The sequence below is a fragment of the Syzygium oleosum genome, unplaced genomic scaffold, assembly GCF_021117445.2.
Source record: "Syzygium oleosum isolate NSW1041296 unplaced genomic scaffold, Sole_v2.1 Sole_v2.07, whole genome shotgun sequence".
NCBI lineage: Eukaryota > Viridiplantae > Streptophyta > Magnoliopsida > Myrtales > Myrtaceae > Syzygium > Syzygium oleosum.
The window spans coordinates 4,079,560-4,100,166 of NW_026607491.1; the positions used below are offsets into that span (position 1 = coordinate 4,079,560).

The 20,607-nt window shown below is 39.7% G+C and overlaps 1 protein-coding gene across 2 annotated transcripts; it reads right to left on the bottom strand.

Moving 5' to 3' along the window:
- Positions 1-14,114: 14,114 nt before the first annotated feature.
- Positions 14,115-17,765, bottom strand: LOC115665158 (uncharacterized). 2 transcript variants are annotated; one of them, XR_008817006.1, is made up of 7 exons: positions 17,154-17,765; positions 16,253-16,374; positions 16,098-16,138; positions 15,915-16,013; positions 15,257-15,521; positions 14,518-14,790; positions 14,115-14,380 (listed from the first exon to the last, which is right to left on the bottom strand). XR_008817006.1 is itself a non-coding variant. In XM_030587047.2 (5 exons), the coding sequence occupies exons 1-5, from the start codon at positions 17,683-17,685 to the stop codon at positions 15,356-15,358; spliced, it is 960 nt and encodes a 319-aa protein (XP_030442907.2). In that variant the 5' UTR covers positions 17,686-17,765; the 3' UTR covers positions 15,042-15,355. The 2 variants fall into 2 exon arrangements, 1 of the variants encoding a protein (XP_030442907.2); XM_030587047.2 differs by lacking the exons at positions 14,115-14,380; positions 14,518-14,790 and having other exon boundaries at positions 15,042-15,521.
- Between the last annotated feature and the right edge of the window lie 2,842 nt (positions 17,766-20,607).

Genomic DNA, 20,607 nt, shown 5'->3' on the forward strand with positions numbered 1-20,607 from the left:
TATCCCAAATAGTCTATTCTGTGTTCTTGTATTCCAATTGTAGTTTCAATTTTATATAAATTCTACGCACCTTTTTCTTTATATTGCCATCTTACTAAGGTAATTATCGTTAAATGTCATGCTATTAAGATTCACGTGTGAGGGTTTTAACCTAAAAGAAGTCTTGCATTTGGGATGTGATGTAATGTAGAGCAGATGGTATATATTAATTGACTTGTATTTAAATCGGTTTAATTTTTTTGGTTGAAAGCGGATCTAATTGAATTATATGTTAATGACTAGGCGGTGATACTAGTCTTGCCAGAATAATTTACGTTAATCAACATGTTAGGCCCAATAGGATTCACATTGGGTAGTATCAGTGGAGCCACTAGCCTAACATTTTTAATGTCTGGCAATTGACCGGCCTGTCAACCAGTTTGATTTGCCAAATTATATAAGCAATTTGGTTATTTTGACCAACATTAGCTTGATTATTGCCATTATTCCGACCTTGATTAGAAGATTCATGCATTTGCATAATTCTTATAGGGATTGACTACTCCGACCAATATTATTAGCATCAATAAATGGAGAAAGACTATAAACATACCCACTAAATGATCTTGGCCTAGATAGCATGCATTCACAATATTGATGATGATTGGCTTGATTACGTCAAATATATGACTCACAATATAATTGGCCATATCATTCTACTACTCTTTGAACATTCCTTTCATGGTTGACACCATGTTGGGATTTGGTGCAACCTCCACTACAAAAAAACACGAAATTTGCGACGAACGTTTTTCCGTCGCAAAAATACAATCCGTCGCAAATTTGCGACGGAAAAATGTTCGTCGCAAATTTGCGACGAAAACTTCGTCCGTCGCAAATTCGTAGTTTATCAGCCCGTGATATTCCAACCCTATCTCTCACTCTCGCTCTCTCTCGTTTTTCTCCCTCTTTCGTTTGTCTGAAATAAGCAAAATCCGCGCACGCACATATTAATCTCGGTGAAGCTTTTGTACCGGTAAGTGTCGTAGCTAGCTTCGTGACTATTCGTCGTTGCATTGTAATTTCCGTTTTTTTAATATATGTTTATGTTTGTTTTTTTTTTTTGTATCTGCATCACCGGTTTAACGACCGGTGACACCTCGCCGGCCTTTGGATGAGGCCGAACGGCCACGCCGTTTTGCGACGGAAATAGTTTCCGACGCAAATTTGTGACGAATAAATGAAAATTCCGTCGCAAATTTGCAACGAATGAATGAAAATTCCGTCGCAAAATTTGCGACGGATTTGAGTATCCGTCGCAAATTTGCGACGGAAGACTATTTCCGTCGCAAATTTGCGGCGGATACCTGATTCCGTCGCAAATTTGCGACGAATAAAGAAAATTCCGTCGCAAAATTTGCGACGGATTTGAGTATCCGTCGCAAATTTGCGACGGAAATAGTCTTCCGTCACAAATTTGCGACGAATAAATGAAAATTCCGTCGCAAATTGCGACGGAGTTGAGTATCCGTTGGAAATTTGCGACGCAAAACTAATTCCGTCGCAAATTTGCGACGGATACATTCCGTTTCCATCGCACATTAAAAATTATTAAAAAATGATTCTTAAGTGATTATTCTTTTTTGGGTATGTGCCTAATTGAAGGTCTCGCAATCCAAGTGGACGTTGCAATTCTCATCAAATTGATTACTTTCTCCTACAAATATTTCAGTCAAATATTTGGGTAAGTCTTCTTTACATTGTAGTTTTTTCTATTTTTGCAATTTGATATTAATTGTTGCGTGAATAACATAAATTATAATTTCCAAAATTTTATGGTTTTAATTAACAACAATAGATATGATATTTTAAATATTTTACCAGAATTTTTTATTTTAATACAGACACAATGCAAAGAGAAAGGGCTTGGATGTATAATAAGAACTTACCTGGACGTCAAGGATTGACAGATGAGTTTCGTACTGGATTGGAACTATTTTTAGACTTTGCTAGTAGTAAATATGAGTTTATGGATGGAAATAAGTTAAGGTGTCCGTGTAAAAAGTGCGGTAATGGTAAATTTCTTGTGTGTGATCAAGTTAGAGAACACCTTATTAGATTTGGGTTTACTCCGAACTATTATAATTGGACTTCCCATGGTGAACCATTTATATCTGATGAAGGATATGGAAGAAGTGACCAATTTTCAGTTAGGGAAGAATGTGGCTATTATGAGCAATTGAACCCATACGAGAGGATGGTGATTGATGCAGCTAGTTATAATTTTGTCACAGAAGCAAATCATGCAAATACTAGTTTTACTCCTACACGTGAACAAGTGGGTACTAGTCATGCTTCACAATTGGAAGATATAGGAGTAACGGGTTTTGAGGAGAATGTGTATAATGAAACTTTTCAATCTAATCAGTTCTGGGATGTCTTGAAAGCAGCAGATGAACCTCTATGGACAGATTGTGAGGACCACACTAAGTTATCGGTGACAGCCCGACTATTAAATATCAAGGCAGAGCATAATGTGTCTGCGGATTGCTTCAACTCTTTTGTTGAAGTAATGCGGGAATCATTGCCTCGTGATAACAACATGCCAAGTGATTTTTATGATATGAAAAAGCTAGTGGATAATTTAGGTCTTCCGGTTGTAAGGATTGATGTATGTAGTAGGGGTTGTATGATATATTGGAGAGATGATGAAAATGCAGAATCTTGCAAATTCTGTAGCCAACCTAGGTACAAGATTAACAGGAGGCCGGGTCGTAATCAGAAGCGTAAACCATGCAAGCAAATGTTTTATCTGCCCTTAATCCCCAGATTGCAAAGGTTTTATGCATCTAAAGCTACTGCTGAACACATGACTTGGCATGCAAATCATGAAACAGAAGAGGGTCTAATGTGTCATCCTTCGATGCGAGAGGCATGGCAACATTTTGATAGAACATACCCCGAGTTTGCAATGGAGCCTCGGAACATCGGGTTAGGTCTCGTGCCGATGGATTTGCTCCATTTGGGAGAACAGGAAAAAGTTATTCATGCTGGCCAGTTATCTTAACGCCGTACAATCTTCCACCTGGTATGTGCATGAAGACACCTTATATGTTTTTGACATTGATCGTGACAGGGCCGCAAAATCCGAAAAAGTTGATAGATGTTTATATGCAACCATTGATTGAGGAGTTACAACGGCTATGGGTTGAAGGTGTCCCTACGTATGACGTTTCTACCGATCAAACATTTGTTATGAAGGCTGCCCTTCTTTGGACGATAAATGACTTTCCAGCTTACGGAATGTTATCTGGATGGAGTACAGCTGGGATCTTAGGATGTCCGATATGTTTGGAGAGGACAAAGTCATTTAGATTAAAACATGGAAAGAAGCCTAGCTATTTTGACTGTCACAGATAATTTTTACCGCCAAGTCATCCTTTCAGAAGGAATAAGAAAGAGTTCAGCAAGAATAGGACTGAAAGAACGCGTCCACCATTGAGGTTGACTGGCAATCAAATTTGGGAGCGTGTGCAGGACTTTCCAACTGTTATTGAAAACCCGCACGGCACGACTTTTGAGTACGGAAGTACACATAAGTGGATCAAACGCAGTATATTTTGGGATCTACCATATTGGAAGGCCCATCTTATTCATCATAATCTTGACGTCATGCACATAGAAAAGAATGTTTTCGACAATGTCATAAATACTGTGATGGATGTCGTCGGAAAAACAAAAGACAACCTGAACGCAAGAAAAGATATGAGAGATATTTGCGATCGGCCAATACTAGCTGTGGATGCAAGCAACAGGGGACCAAAACCGAAAGCAGTTTATACATTGGATAAGGAGCCGAGGCGAGTTGTTTGTCAATGGTTGAAATCTGTGCGGTTTCCTGATGGATATGCTTCGAACCTCGGGAGATGTGTTGATTTAAAGGAATGCAAGTTGACAGGTTTGAAGAGTCATGATTGTCACATCCTGATGGAAAGACTAATTCCAATAGCTTTGAAGGAAGTTTTACCGAACTTTGTATGGGGCGCCATTACAGAATTAAGCAATTTCCTCCATGATATTTGCTCGACAGTGTTAAAAGCATCGCACATGGAAAAACTAGAGAAAGATATTCCAATTATTCTTTGCAACTTAGAAAGAATATTTCCTCCAGCGTTTTTTGATTCAATGGAGTATCTCTTAGTTCACTTGCCTTATGAGGCCAAAGTTGCAGGTCCCGTCCAATTTCGATGGATGTATCCATTTGAGAGGTAATGTTTTCTTTAAAATACAGTTCAAATGAGTTTATCATATAATATGTCCCGATAAGCTTCTTTCTATTTCAACTAGATTCTTATATCATTTGAAGAAAAAAGTGAAGAATAAGGCACATGTTGAAGCTTCAATTTGTAATGCATATATTGTGGAAGAAGTGACAACATTTGCATCATACTATTTTGAGCCGCACGTTCAATGCAAGAGGCGGAGAGCAGGCAGAAATGATGAGGGCCCCATTGATCCCAATTGCACAGCATTCCCTATTTTCAATTATCTGGGTCGACCAAGCGGCGGATGTCAGTTTCGTTACTTATCAGGCGAAGAACTTCATGCAGCCCATACTTATATTTTACTGAACTGTCCAGAAGTCGAGCCATACTTCAAGTAAGTGTAAATTTGTAAATATATGTTTTGCGTGTCAAATATTTGCTAATAATGATATGGTTTTTAATATTAGGATTTTCCAAACTTCAATGTTTGGACTACAACCAAATGAGTTTGACCGTTTGTGCGATGAACAATTTGCAGCATGGTTCAAGACATATGTAAGTTGCCTATGGATCAAAACCACGTTATTAAAATTATATACATCATTTAGTTAAATATATATTATTAACTTTGCATGTATAACCTTAGGTTCACAGTAATTATGATGAAATTAGAGGGCAAGGATTGCTACATTATCTGTCATGGGGTCCACAGTTAAGAGTTCGAAGTTGGCCAGCATATTTCATAAATGGATATAATTTTCATACTCAAGAATATGGAATGGGAAAATCCACAATGAATAGTGGTGTGTCTGTTCGGTCATCCAATGGTGACAGTTTGAAAGATGATTTTTATGGCTTGTTGGATGAAATCATAGAAATAGAGTGCCCTGGACCATTAAAGATGCGGGTTGTGTTATTTAAGTGCACGTGGTTCGACCCCGTCAAAGAAATGAAGGTGCATACGAAGTTCAATTTGGTTGAAATAAATCACAAGAAAAGGTATATGAAGTATGAACCATTTGTCTTGGCACAACAAGCAATTCAAGTATGTTATGCATCATATCCTAGTTTGAAACGTGACAAAGCTGATTGGTGGGTTGTATGTAAAATCAAAACACGGAGGAAAATCGAGGAACACTGGACAGATAGAGCCTACCAACAGGAGGAAGTGTCTAACACGGTTGAAATTGAGGAATATAACATACCAACTTTACGAGATCCGTGTGGAGCAATGATAGATGTGGAGCCAACTGAAATTTGCGAGTTAAATGTACAAGAATGTTCAGAATCTGATTTTCAGACAGATGACGAGGACGAGGACGAGGACGAAGACGAGGACGAAGATTAAAATTTTTATCACAAAACACTACAGATGTGTAATTATTAATGTTACAGGTGCTATTTTGGTTGTTATCATTATTGTTCTTGTTATTATTGTTATTGTCGATTATTCTTTTTATTTTAATTGATCGTCCGAAATTTTGTCCCTAAATGCCGACAAGTCTAACATTATTAACGTGCCCTAACATTTCCGATATTCTAATTTCTATTGCAACATTTGAGATGCCTAAATTTTGGATTGAAAAAAAGATGTAGCAAATTTAGGACCCAAATAAATGAGATGCTAAATTTTTGACCGAAAAAAAAAATTCACAAATTTACAACGTTCATGTAGTATGTGCATATTTGCGCCAGACTCAAGCTATCCGTCGCAAATTTTGCGAGGGAATTTGTACCGTTCGAAATTGTATACGGATAATTTAATCCGTCGCAAATTTGCAACGGAATTTTTTTTATGTCGCAAATTTGCGACGAATTTTTATTTCTGCTGGAAATTTTTTGTCGATCGCAAAATTTGCGACCGATATAGAAAGTTCGTTGCAAATTTGCGACGGATAGTTGATTTTGCGATGAGATTTTTACCGCTCGAAATTTTCGGCGTAAAAAAATCCATTGTAAATTTGCGACGGACTAAGATTTCCGTTGCAAATTTTGCGACGGACTCAGCCGTCCGTCGCAAATTTTGCGACGGACTATGATTTCCATCGCAACATTTGCGACCGACGGCTGAGTGTGTCGCAAATTTGCCGTCAAAAATTTGCCGTTTAAATTTGCGACGGAAAAATCATTCCGTCGCAAATTTGCGACGGAAAATTAATCGGTCGCAAATTTGCGACGGACAGCTGAGTCCGTCGCAAATTTTGCGACGGATTGAGGTTGTCCGTCGCAAAATTTAGGAGGGAATTGTTGCCGTTCAAATTTGCGACGGATTAATTTTTCCGTCGCGAATTTTTGTCGGTCGCAAATTTGCCATGGACCCTCACGTCCGTCGCAAATTTGCGACGGACCGAGCAAGTCTGTCGCAAATTTACATGTTATTACCCCTTCCCGACGCCGCCCCCCGCCAGATCTGCGCATTCCCCTCGCCCTTCGCCGTCGCAGCCGTCGCCGCCCAGCTGTCGCCGCTCGTCGCCGGTCGGCCCGCAGGCCCCCCGCCCGTCCCGGTCGCCCCGCCCCGCGGCCCCCCCGCCCGCCGCCGCCCCCCGCCCGGTCACGCCTCGCCCCCGCCTCGCCGGCCGCCCCCGCCTCGTCGCGCCCTCGCCCCCGCCACGTCGCCCGCCCCGCCTCGCCGCCACCCCGCCGGCCCGTCGCCCGCCCCGCCGGTCGCCCCTTAGCTCCGCCTCATCGCCCGCCCCCCCCGCCGGTCGCGTCCCAGCTTGCCCGGCCCGCCGTCGTCGCCCAGCCTCTCGCCGCCCGGCCTCGCCGCCGTCGCCCGCCCGCCAGGAGCCGGCCGGCCGCCGCCGACGCCGTCGTCCACTGTCTCACGCGCCAGCGCCGCCGGCACCGCCGTGCCGCCGCCGAACCCCTGCCACTCGCCTCCCGATCGGCCGAGCCGTGTGGCCGGTCGGCCCGCCGCCGTCGCCGAGGCCGACGCCATCGCCACCCCCCACGCCGTTGCCGCCGCCGACACCGTCGCCGCCCCTGACGCCGTCGCCGCCGAGCTCCGCCGTCGTTCTCCCGGTAGTGGCCGAGCACCTGGCCGACTAGTCACCATTTGAGCTCACGCTTGCGCCGGGACCGCCACTGTTCTATCGGCCGATTTTTATTGTCCTTGAACCAAGTAAGCAACTCTCTAAACCCTAGTTAGTATAATTAGGTAATTAGTCGGACTTGTTTAAGGATTATTTAGGGTCACTTTTCGTTGGCTAAATTACTGGTCGATTTCAGGATTGCATGTGACTTTGATCAATGGTCGACTGGTTAATTTGTCTATTATGTGGATGATTAAGTGTTAAATGACGATAAGTTGATTGATTAAGCGTTTTCACAGAAAATGCTTGAAAATTGAATAATTCTATAAAAAATCAAGGAAAATTACGGAAAATTAAAACAATGGTATATGTTGGCAACAAATATGAAATTTGGCCGTAAAAGTTTTTTAAACTTTTTAAAAAACAAAAATTTCAGAATATCACAAAATGGCAAAAATTAATAGTGACAACCCATTTTCAATGAAATTTAGATTTTTTAACGTTCCGGGGAAAAATATATTAAAAAATTAAAAATTTCCATAACATTATAAAATGGCTTAACATAAATGTGGTCACCCATTGTGAGGAAAATTTTTATTTTTTTTGGGTGAAAAAAAAATTAAAAAAATATAAAATTTCAATACTGCACAGAATTGCCTAGAAAACATTTGGCCATCAACTTGCAGCGAAATGTAAATTTCTTTAGATAGCCAAAAAAAATTAGAATTTAAAAATTTTCAAAACTTCACGGAATGACTTATAATACCTGTGGCCACCCACTTTTAGTTATATTTAATTTTTTTAACGTGCCCTAAAAACTATTAAAATAAATAAGGACAAAAATTTTGGAAACTTTACCTAATAGCTTAGACTACCTGTGGCCACCCAATTTTAGTATGGACAAATTTTTTTATTTCACGAAAAAAGTTTATATTAAAAAATAATAATTTAAAAATGCTTAAAATTTTAAAATTTCAAAACTTTACAAAATGTCTTAGAATATCGGTGGCCACTAACTGTTAGTGAAATTTTTTTTTAGGGCCCAGAATTTTTTTTTGCAATAATAATAATTTTTTTCTTACAAAACTGTACAGAATGACTCAGAATACCTGTGGCCACCCACTTTCAGTGAAATTTAAATTTTTGTACGTTGTAAAAAAAATTTAATCAAAATGAATGCGATTCATATAGTGATGTTTAATACCTGTAGCCACCCAAATCGTGCTCATACATTGATGTTTCATATCAAAATAAATGGGATTCATAGTATATTTGTTTGTAGGAAATTGCACGTCATAAACACTCGACATTGGCTCATTTCAAGGAAACATTTTCTCAGTCTTTCCATCAAAATGGTAAGTTTCGTCATGTACATCATTATGTGTTCGTAATACGTGTCAATAGTTTTGTACATATTCGCATAACCTTCCTACTTGTCAGTTTAAACGTGGAAGTCACATGCCTAGAAGACAAGGCTCTTCCTCGTCCTCGTCCCCGGCCCTTTCCTCTTCCCCTGTCCCGGCATCTCTCAACCACAGTATGGTCCGTCACAATATGGACACGTTGGCCCTTCCTCCAACACTCAACAACATGTTACGGGACTTGGCCACATGCGAACTGAACGTTCTCCAGTTCAATCTCCTTTAGCTCCCTCTCCTTCCGTTCCACCCCATTATTCGGCGGAACAATCGAATATTGACGGAAACATAGGTCAAGAAGATAACCGATTCTTCATATGCCCATTTGGAGATTCGTAAGTACTTCATTTTTATTTTAGTATATGTAATATTTAGGGCTTTAGATATTGATGTCAATTGAATTGTCCATGTTGCACAATATTCATATGAATGCAGATTCACGGATGCTCCGTCTGTTGTGAGGGAATTGAACAAAATAGTAAGAAACTTTTGGATGGGAGAGTATATTACTTACAGAAATGTTCCACAAGAAGTGAAAGAAATGTGGTGGAATGAGTTCAAGGTAAGTTTTACATATTTTATTTTCTCACCAATTAAGTGTGGTGTAGTATATTGATGGTCAAGAATGATGTAAAGGGACCAGAACAACTCTGTAGTTTTCGATACCTAAAGGACCAGATATTTTCCCTGACATGAACTTTACAAAATCTGTCTATATTTGTCTGGTGCATGGTTATGGATATGTAATCATCATAATAATTTTTAATTTGTGTTTTTATTCATTGTAGCGGAAGTTCAAGTGGGAGGAATCGGAAGACAATGAAGTGAGAAGAATTTTCGATAAGAAAATAAGTGATTTTATGCGAAATGTCATGAATAGAGCGAAGAGCAAGCAAGCGAAGCCGTCTTTCTTTACAGCTGACAATTGGGAGGCAATTAACACATTTTGGGCATCTGAACAGAGTCGGCAACTCTGTGAGCGGAATAAGAAGAATCGATCTTCTAGTTCTAGTGATGGGTCTGTCACATATGCTGGGGGCTCTATCAACATTGCGGAGCATCGCAAACGAATGGTAAGTCTGTTAAATGAGTTATCAGTTAATTTAATTCAATTACTCATGTTTACATTTTGTAGGCACATGAATTGGGGACGGAACCGACATTTGCAGCTACATTTGAACGTACATTTCAAAAGAAAGATAAGACATGGACTGGCGATCGAGCAAAAGCTGTTAAGGTATGTAAGGTTATACTTTGGCTTATATGTAAACTATAATGAAAACCGTGAATGCTTTCAATATTTTTGGTAGATATATATAGTGATTTTATTTTCATCTATATTGTTAATGTAGGAAAAATATGATGAACTTTTAATGAGCAGTGCTAGTGATAGTGATGATTGTCCTGAGTCCCGGCCACCAGTTGATAATATGGCATTATGGATGGAGGCAACGGGTGGGGCGAAAAAAGGGAAAATATTTGGGATGGGATCATTATCAAGGATGTTCATGCCGAATGGTCCTGGAAGTTCATCATCCACTGGGACTGGTCGAAGGAGGTCACGACCAGACGAGAATTTGACCCAAGAAGTGCATCGTCTCAATAATTTACTTGTTAAGAAGGATGAACAAATACATAACTTGGAAGAACAAATGAGAGTCGTTATGCAACACCTTAACATCAATCGCTATGGCGATCCTCCTGTACCTCCAGCCAATCCAGTAGGTGATGGGTACAATGATAACCAACACATTGATGCCGAGAATGCTGCTGATGATGATGATGATGAAGATTTTCTCCGGTCTTTCTAGTTAAAATTCTCAAAATCGGGGGTAAGCTTGCTTCATAATCTTGATTTTTCATAATTTCACTCATATTCATATGTAAGAACATTTATGTTCGTCCCGAAACGTATTTTTGTTAACCCTTTTGTTAGTTTACACCTAGTTCCATATCCATGCATAAACGCTTTTTTTATATTCTGGACTGATTTATGTATCGACATTTCCTCACGTCTCGACAAAAGTGACTACTTTTGGTGTCCTGCCATCGTACCAAAGCCGCGTCTTCTTCTGTATGATTTTTTTGCGTCTTCTATGGTTGTCCCGTCTCTTAGTTCATGTTTTGACTGTATTGTAAGATTGGATATCAAATAGTATCATGTAAGACTCTACAACTTTCCTTCTGTTATTTGTTTCAATTATATGTCATTGTGGCTGGTTTGTCAGAATTTATGGTTTGTTCGTTTTTCTGTTTCAATTATATATCATTGTCTCCTTTGATTGATATGGATAAGAATTTATGGCCGAAATGATATAAAAATAGCGACGAATATTTTAAGCCGAATTTTGCTATCATTAAAGTTTGTCACTAATTTGCGACGAAATTCGCGACGAAGTTTCTAACGAAATTCGCGACAAATTTTACGACGAAAATTGCGACGAATTTTGCGACGGACAAACGTCCGTCGCAAATTTTGCGACGAAATTGCGACGAATTTTGCGACGGACAAACGTGCGTCGCAAATTTTGCGACGAATTTTGCGACCGACAAACGTCCGTCGCAAATTTTGCGACGAATTTTGTGACGGATATTTGCGACGGACAAAGTTCGTCGCAAATTTGCAACGGAATATTTGCAACGAATTTTGCGACGGACTATGTGCCGTCGCAAATTTGCGACGAATTCTTTTTCGTCGCAAATTTGCGACGAACTTGTGAATTTTCCGTCGCAAAATTTTGCGACGACCGATTAGCGACGGAATTTTTTCCGTCGCAAATTCGATTTGCGACGGATTTTTCCACGTTTTCCGTCGCTAATCCGGTGTTTTTTTGTAGTGCTCCCACAACTGCTCATAAGTGAGATGTCTCTCAAAATCAACTTTCTCACATTACTTATCTTCTGTTGTTCTTCCACCGGCTCAAGCCTCAGAATGTGCAACAAGCTTGTCACCTGTTTGTGGCACCAGATTGTTGTTTCCAACAGCATTATCGAACTCTTGTTGATAGTTGAATCTTGCCATATTAATCTCCTCAAATCAACAAAATGACTTACGTCAAGCATGCCAAAAAGATATTTCACCAAAAACGTCGATAAGTGAATCGACAAAGGTTGCAAATGGTCTTTTGTTGATTTTGGACATTAAAGTAAATGAAAAGGATTTTAAAGCTACGACAATGGGTAAAATCGTTGCCAGTGATGTAAAATGCAGGAAAATGAACAAAAAAGATAAAGGATTGTTCCTTTTGTACTTTTGAATTTCTTATCATTTACTTTCTTGTCCAAAATTAATAAATGACCATTTGCAACCTTTGCCGATTCACTTATAGGTTCATCTATATTTTCTAGGGATATTTCATCATTTTCGGTGAAACAATTATTGTTATTATTACTATTATTAGTATATCAAAGTATATGGATTTATTTGTCATATTCCTTAAATGATATGTTCATCAATTCTTAATGTTAAGTTATAACTTGAGGCCATCTCTCTCTATCAATTATTAAAATTCTCTTTGAATCAAGATTAAAAACAAAGTCATTATTGAACAATAAACTAATAAAGTGAAGCTTATGAACTTCTATTTTATCTATTTTCTGAAATCAATTTCAAATTAAGTGAGTTTTACATAAAAGTATTCTCATTTCCGTTTTCTTCTGAACATATTTCTTTAATTAGATAAAAGCTATACTTAAATAACTGGATTTCAAAAGAAATTTGTCTATTAAGTTGCAATTTATTTTCATAAAATTTTGCCGAATTAAATGGACTATATCACTTTTCTGACCAAAAAAAATATATACTATATCACTTTAATAATTCTTGTATTTGCTTGAATGAAAGGAACTATATTGTTTAACAAGAAAAAAAATTTATTCGAGAACCTATTTTATTCCTAGTTTGATATATTATGCTAAACGAAATAGATTAAGTAATTCATTCTTAGTAAGATAGATCTGGTTGAATTAATTAAAGTACATCATTTCAATAAAAATTGTATCATTTAAGTGTATAAGTGTATGTTAATAAATTATGTTTAAGAAAATCTATATCCTTTATAGAACATACTTATTTGGTATACTCTCTTTGTCCTTTTTTTCTAATTTAAGATCAATAAAAGATGCATGTTTTTGGATGATAAGATCAGTAAGCTAATCACCAGTTGTTTGTGTGGTCACGTGGAAAAACTATGCCACGTGGCCAGTTACATTTTTTCCACATGGCCAGTTACAAAAGTAAAGTGAAATGTCACTCTTAAGTTTATTAAGGGCATGTTTTGTTGCTGAAAGAATTTTCCGCGAATTAGTTTTCTGAACTTTCAGGCATTTGATTTGCTAAAAATGATCAATTAATGAAAAATCATTTACGGTTAAAGAAAATATATATACTTAAAGTTAGAAAAGTGAATTCCCTAACCTATGCCGTTTGAGGAGTTAAGTCCACGAAAACTCTCTCTCCCTCTCCCTCGATGTTTTTTCTCTTCTAAGCTGCCTTCCAGCCCTCTTCTTCCGAAACTGCATCCCTGAGGAGACAGAGGGACCTTCCCCTTTCCCTCCCTTCCCCTTTCCCTCCCTCTCTCTACCCCTCTCTCTCTCTTCATCTTCAAGATTACTTTGTTGATTTTGCGAACGAAGCGGTCGACATCCTCCATGGAAGTGGAGAGATTTGTCCTGTGAGCTCTGAAGATCAAAACACGAACGCCTATGGAAAAATCTGTTCTCTCCGAATCTGCTCGCTCGCTCTGGCTCCGAGTGCTTGCTCTAAATAGTCGAGCACTTCGCAAGTCTCCGAGACTCCTCTACTGCTGCCTTCAGCAGTTAGCTTATCTAAAAGTGATTTTGTGATCAACTAGAGATCTAGATCTAGATCTAGATTTGGGTGCTATTTTATCCCTATCTAGATATAGATCTGGGATTTACAATGCACTTTTTGTGGTCTTTCACCCTGTGTTGATGTTGTCTATATACGATGATGGTGTTCGGGACGTCAAACCTAGGCACACATCGCCTTTTAGCAAAGCAATAGCTACTGGAGAGGGAAGTCTTGAGCACCACGATGATGATGCAAGATTCGGTGATCAACTGCCGGCTGTGCTTTCATGCTATGACAGATCCGACTTTGTGAAATGAGTGAATCCCTACAGGCTGTACCAAGTTGATTCACTTTTCAAATTTACTTACTTTGTGGGATTTGCATATTTATCTTGAAGTTATGTACCTCCCTTTAATGTGAAATGAATATTTTCCTTCTAATAAAAAAAATTCCTTAACTTGAAAAAGAGAAAAACATTTTCCTTGAGAATGATTTTCATGAACAGCATTTTCTCTCGAAATAAAGGCACCCTAAGACTATATCACAAAATTAATTTACTGAATGGTGTAACGGGGTGTGCGTGAGTGTTAGAAGGCGACTCACTTAATTTAAGATTCAGCAATAGTCTGACACGTTTCATAAATCAATTCCACAAATTTGTCTTGGCATATTCGGACCGATGTTTGGATTGTTAAATGTCAAATAGCACAAAGAAGGGGAGGCTGGGAAAGATGGAGCCCAATTGCAGAAACTGGTGCTATTGTTGGGCCGAACATGCTTGTCCTCGTTTGTGCTGACCGTTTGATCAGGGAAATAGCTCGAGAAACTGCAGAGGTTCTGCTAATTTCTTGTCTCCTTCCTCTGCTCACGGGTCTGCAGTTGCCATGGGACACGAGGCTAAAAGTAAGGTCATACTCTTGAATCGAACTCCCAAACTCTAGAGCAAAAGCTTCGAAGTCTACAAACTAAGCAGGTTTACCGAGACGAAAAATGCGATCGCAGATATTTACCCGACCGTGCTTTCAACACCGAGCCTCTTAGACTTTTCAGGCCCCGATCCCTCGTCCGGTTTAAAGCCGACACTCATGAGGGATAAGAGCAGCAAGAACTTTGCCTCATGCATGTGTCATACTTAATGTAATTCGGGCTTTCATCCCCCGATCAACGTCCCCAAAAAATGACATAGGTAAAAAATTCATATCCCGTCTATCCATCCCGTTAGGACGCAGCTCAAATCTATGATCTCATGAAAGAGAACCACTTTACCACCTTTGGTGAGTCCCCTGCCACTCAAGAAATGGAAATCAAGAAATGCAAAAGAAAATGAGAATCAAGAAAACCAGCCTCGCAATCGATTCCGCAGCAACACCAGATGATGTTAGAACCAAATTAAGCGGAGACATAAAGCACGCAGAGAATCAGTCTATGGAACACGAATAAGATGACTACAGAAGAGAGAGAGAGAGGAACAAAAGAAACCAAGTTACTCTATTTCATGGACAGAGATCTTACGCTTCGAAAAATGATAATCATGTGACAGCATAGAATTTGATCTTTGAGCCATTTATTGGAGCACAACTGCTCGCTAAGGTTGCCACATTCACTTACCATGAAACAACAGAAGGCATCATCGGAAATTTCAATTGAACTAACGGAAAATGATCTACAGAAAGAAGCTAGTAATCTGCTCCACCTATGGTTTGCATCAAGTGACCTGAGGGAAAACTTTTCGAAACAGATGAAAAATACCATAATGTGATAAGGCAGCTGTTACTTCACAAGATAACTCATCTAACAAAACTGGATTGTCATTGGAAGTTTCTTACTCGAATTCTACACGCATGCTATCTAATAGCTTTGACCGGCGAATGACTCCAGTATGTCGTAGTGACCATACCCATGAAACAGGACGTTGATAGGACTCTCTTCATCCTTCCTATACTCTTCGCCGTACTTTGCAATATTGACCAGACTGCCAGAGCTTCTATCCACCATGAAGACCGAGATTAATGTCCTGAGCCAATGATGTAAATGTGTAAATGCAAACACAAACATGAGTACACATAAATCCAGACCAAAACAAATTAATATATACACAACAACAAATTATATACCATCATTAAGTAAAACAAAAATTCAAGAATGAAGCTCGAGCTTAAAGTCCAACCTCAATAGTGAGAGAATTAAGGCACTACTATATTAAAGGGATGCAAGAGTAATGACTGGTCTAGCACCATTAGGAACAGAAATGATCCTTCAGTTTGTCAGAGTTACTATTGCAGCGATCTTCTAATAATTGTACCAAGACGGTCATAAAGAATGCCAGGCAGTTAAAGCGAAATAAAAGAAAAAATGGCCTGCTACACAAAATATCAAAATCAGTAAGCAAAATGGCCAAAGAACTCACTTCAGGACATGAGAAGCCATCAGCAACTCTGGTTCTCCGCCCCATACATAAGGTTGTTGGATCCTCTCAATATATGCATCGAAGTCTCCTTCAATGGCCCTGAACATATAAAATGAAAACCATATCATGCCTTAATCCATCATCAGCTACACATTGCGTATGCCCCATCACACGAAAACTTACCACTCTGTTTCTTCCCGCCTCTTTAAGAGCTCATCCACAACCTGCATGGCAGATGGATCATACTATCATGAGACACCCCAGATTATGAAACATAGCAAGAGAATTCTCGTAGAAAAATTTATATTCAACAGGAAACTATAGAATGCCAATTTTACTTGAGCTCTCAATTCATCAGCGAGCTCTCTCTGACGATTGTCATCTGGAGCTGCTTCTCCCTTTCTCAAGCACGCGCAATGAGCTATTGCTCTGAATAGGCATCGACCATCCGCCAGCACCCCTGTATCATTCCTTCGAAATCAGATACAGATTGAACTGAATTTACAAGTCACTATAGTTACGCAATTTGGTAGCACAAGATAAAGGTGGACAGTAAGAGCTGCGCTGCTTGGGAATTGGAATGAACAATCTATCCACTCATCAATTAACAACCTAGGATACAATTCCACGCACATACATATGCAAACATGTATCAGGAGAAAAGAAATTTTCCATTTTCCCAGTCATGTCTACTTGTCATCAAGCTCAGCATCCGAAAAAATGGAGGTTTTAATCGAGTGATACGCATAAAAAGTTAACTCGCTTGAGCAACCGCCCAAGAAATTGTCACATCACCTAGCAAACAACTTTCAATGCTCTAGGATTATGTTCCAACTCAAAACACACACAAATGAAAGTTCAGTCGGCAACTGAAACGACGAACTCGATGCAAAGCTGTCGAGCACTTGAATCTAAAATAAAATCGAACACATCAGCCACCAACCCAACATAACGAACGTCATCAGTTACAGGGAAATCGATTTCAGCAAGAGCACGAAATCAAAACTCCAAAACCCAAAAAACAAAACTTTGACGAGACAACGTATCAATTTAATCTAACACTAACGTAATCGAGTCACTGTTCCATTGCAGAGCTACCATAACGCACGAGTCTCACTAGTAGCCTATGGATACACCAGTAAGAAGCAAAGGCATATGCGCAAACAGAGGACACGCATCGCGCTAAGTGCAATCTATCATCTCCGCGCACACACGCGCACGCTTTTATCCAGAAATAACCTGTCACTCTGTAATCAGGAGAGTTCCGCTTCGCCTCGTCCGAGGAATCGCAATCCTCGACCCTCTCCTCCGGAACGATCTCCTCGCGGTTCAAATCGGCCGCGTCAACCGGCGCGAGGCAGGCGCAGACGCCGAACAGGAGCCAGGCGGAGTCCGGCCTGTGCAGCCACCGGGCGGGCCTCGCGTCCCAGGCCACGTTCCACGACCCCTCCCCGCGGAACACCGGCCGCCGGGGATCCATCGTCCGCCGGGAGTCGCCCTCCCCGGACGGGAGGATCGCGTGCCATATCGAGGCGACCCCGCCGGGGTGGGCGCCGCAGGGGGAGGAGCCGCCGCCGGAGCCGAGGCGGCACGAGCTGGAGTGGTGGCGCCGGCGGTCGGGGGAGTCGGCGGCGGCGGCGGTGAGGGCGGCGAGCTGGAGGCGGACGGCGGAGGCCCAGGGCAGACGGCTGCAGTGGTGGGCCGCGGAGGCGTGGGAGAAGCAGGAGGCGACGATCCAAGGCTTGGGGCGCGCGCACAGTACCCCGAGCATCAGCGGTGTCTCGCGGGAAAGCGTAGCGGCTGCGGCGGCTGCGGCGGCGGCTGCGGCGGCGGCGGCGGCGGAGCTCAATCCCGAGCTTCAATGGCGGAGGAAGAGAGAGCGTGCGAGCGAGAGCGAGCGAGAGAGATGAACATCCATGAACAAATGCGCAAAATGGCGAGAAAAAATAAAATACATGAAAAAAAATTGCGTTTGGCCTTGGCAGGTGAATTCTTTTTATTTATATATAAATAAGAATATTATTTTCTTTTTGGTTTTTATTTTTTTTTTATTTTTTTTATGGGGCGCGTGTTTGGTGAGGGCGTAAGCAATTTGGGGAAGAGGGGGGGGAGTTGGTGTGACCAGCTGCGCGCGCGGTCGTACAAGTGGGCCCCACGGCGAAGGGAGAATAGCATCTACTGTAAGAAGATTCCAAGTTCACATCGAAAAAGGGCAAAAGGGCAAAAAAAAAAAAAAAAAAAAAGGCGAGTTTGATATTTTCGAGCTACTTTTATTCCATGAAAAATGAATAATTTAAAAAATATTCTTTCAAAAAATGATCGATTGTCTCGCTCGAAGTAATTAGTCAATGGAAGATATTTTCATTATTTAAATATTTTTTCGTGTATAATGAAAAACATTTTCCATTCGTTCATTTTCGTTGACAGAGAGGCCTTTTTTTTCAGTTTACGGACATTCAAAGAAAATTTCTGATCGTGGGATTGTCGATGTTACTGTTGATTGAGGAAAATTACGGCATATGAGGACAATTTCTGGTTGGCGGGGCCCTTTTTTAAGTTTACGAGTGGCGACAGAGTTTTTCGATCATGGATGTGTATGGTACCGAAAAGTTGGACAAGGGAGTTTACGATCGATGAGTGCACATTCATTACGGCTCTTCGTAAGGAAGTTGCTATCGATTAGGGTATCCAGCCTCGTGAGACTTTTAAGGTAAATTACTGTGTTCGCGGGATTTTTGCTAACTTTGTCACTTGCAATGATCTTATTAAGGAAATTATAATTCATAGTGGACATTTATTAGGCATTGCCACCTAAACTAGGATCAAATCTACAATGTTAGAAAATAAATTTCTATCTCCAGACAACCTCATACGAACGACTTTTCTCTAAAGATCAAACAAGGGGCTATACGGCGAAAACAACCTGATTATAAATCATCCAAATCATTCGGACTCTAAAAAAATATAAATTTCGCTCGAATTAGTATAATTGTATAAATTCCCTTCTCGTCTCGTGATTCTGACACGACATGAATGTCTCGAAATAATAATAAATAAATAAATAAAAATGACGAAGATCGCAATTGAGGTTGGCATAGAGAAATATCTTTCGGAAATTAGGGGCATGCGCAGTCAACGTGGTTGCTACTAAAATAAAATGGCACGAGTCATCATGGATCGCGTCACGGCTCACGTGTCTCTACTCGGAAAGTTAAGCATATTTTGATGCTAATGAAAAAAGTAAAGTTTACCTTTTGATTTCTTTTATCTTCTTCTTTTTTCACTTTTCTAGGGAGGAAAAGATATCTCATGTTGATAGATTAAGGTAGCGCATGATAACCATTCTGATTCTGTCCAGAACTGGTTTTTTGTTCTTAGAAATAGCTTTGGATCAGAAACCCGTTTGGTAACGCAATTCTATTTTTCTATTTCTAGAACAACTTTTTGTTCCAGAACCGATTCTGAACCAGAAATCAGAACAAAAAAAAAGTAGGTTTTCTATTCCTAGACAAAAAATGAGAATCATTTCTGAGAGAACTCTTTCTTCAAAACACATGTTCATCTGGAAGTCACGGTCTTTGAGGTGGGAAAAAAAAGCAAAAAATCAAAAATTTCAAAACTTCACCGAATGGTTTAGAATACCTATGTCCACCCACTTTGAGCGAAATTTAATTTTTTTTAGATGCCAAAAAAATAAAAAATAATCAAAAAATCAAAATTTTCAAAACTTCACAGAATGTCTTAAAATACCTGTGGCCACTCAATTTGAGCGAAATTTAATTTTTTTTAGGTGCCGAAAAAAATTAAAAAAAGCAAAAAATAAAAAATTTCAAAACTTCACATAATGGCTTAGAGTACCTGTGGCCATCCACTTTGAGCGAAATTTAAATATTTTTAGGTGTCGAAAAAATAAATAAAGAGCTGAAAATTTCAAAAAGAGTTGGCAAGATTAATGTAAAGAGAAACCGAAAACCGAATAAATAAATAAAATAAAATAAAAACAGCAAACAGACCAAATAAAGAGCTGCACAGTGTCGTCTACTGGGTCATTGCCACGTGCCCGCACAAAAAAGGCGGGACTCGCTGTCATCTGATTGGCCGATGGGGTTATAATATTCTAATCTCTGGTTAATTTATTGCGCTTTTTCCGTTGTTTATATTTCATCAAACAATTATTTGTTAATGAAGTTGAGTTTAAAAATTCAAAGCATTTCCTCATCTTATTGGAATTTTGTTTATTTATTTTGCTGACCCGCCGCCACCTTATTTTACTCGAATTCTTTTTTTTCTTTTTCTTTTTCCCCTTTTCTAATAATAATGTATATATCACATGCACCAACCATTTCGGTTGACAAACGTAAACGTAACCTCCAGAATCTTCACCTTTAGTTTTCTGCAGATTCTATGAACTACGACTTTTTTTTCTTCTTTTGCAAGCGAATTCTGACTAAAAGGAAATTACATAATTAGACACTTTCAAATAATAAATTGGCTAAATAATAAAATTAGAGATGAAAAGAAAAAATCAGACTTGCTTTCATTAGTCTAGTGCACGTTGCTTTCAAGACTTTAGTAGCAAGTTTTTGTTAATTTGAACGAGTCTATAGTTCTGAGAAGACGCCATGCTTCCTGAAATTTTTACCATTTGACGTTCAACAGATCTCGACCTGAATAATTGAGGTGTGTTACTTTC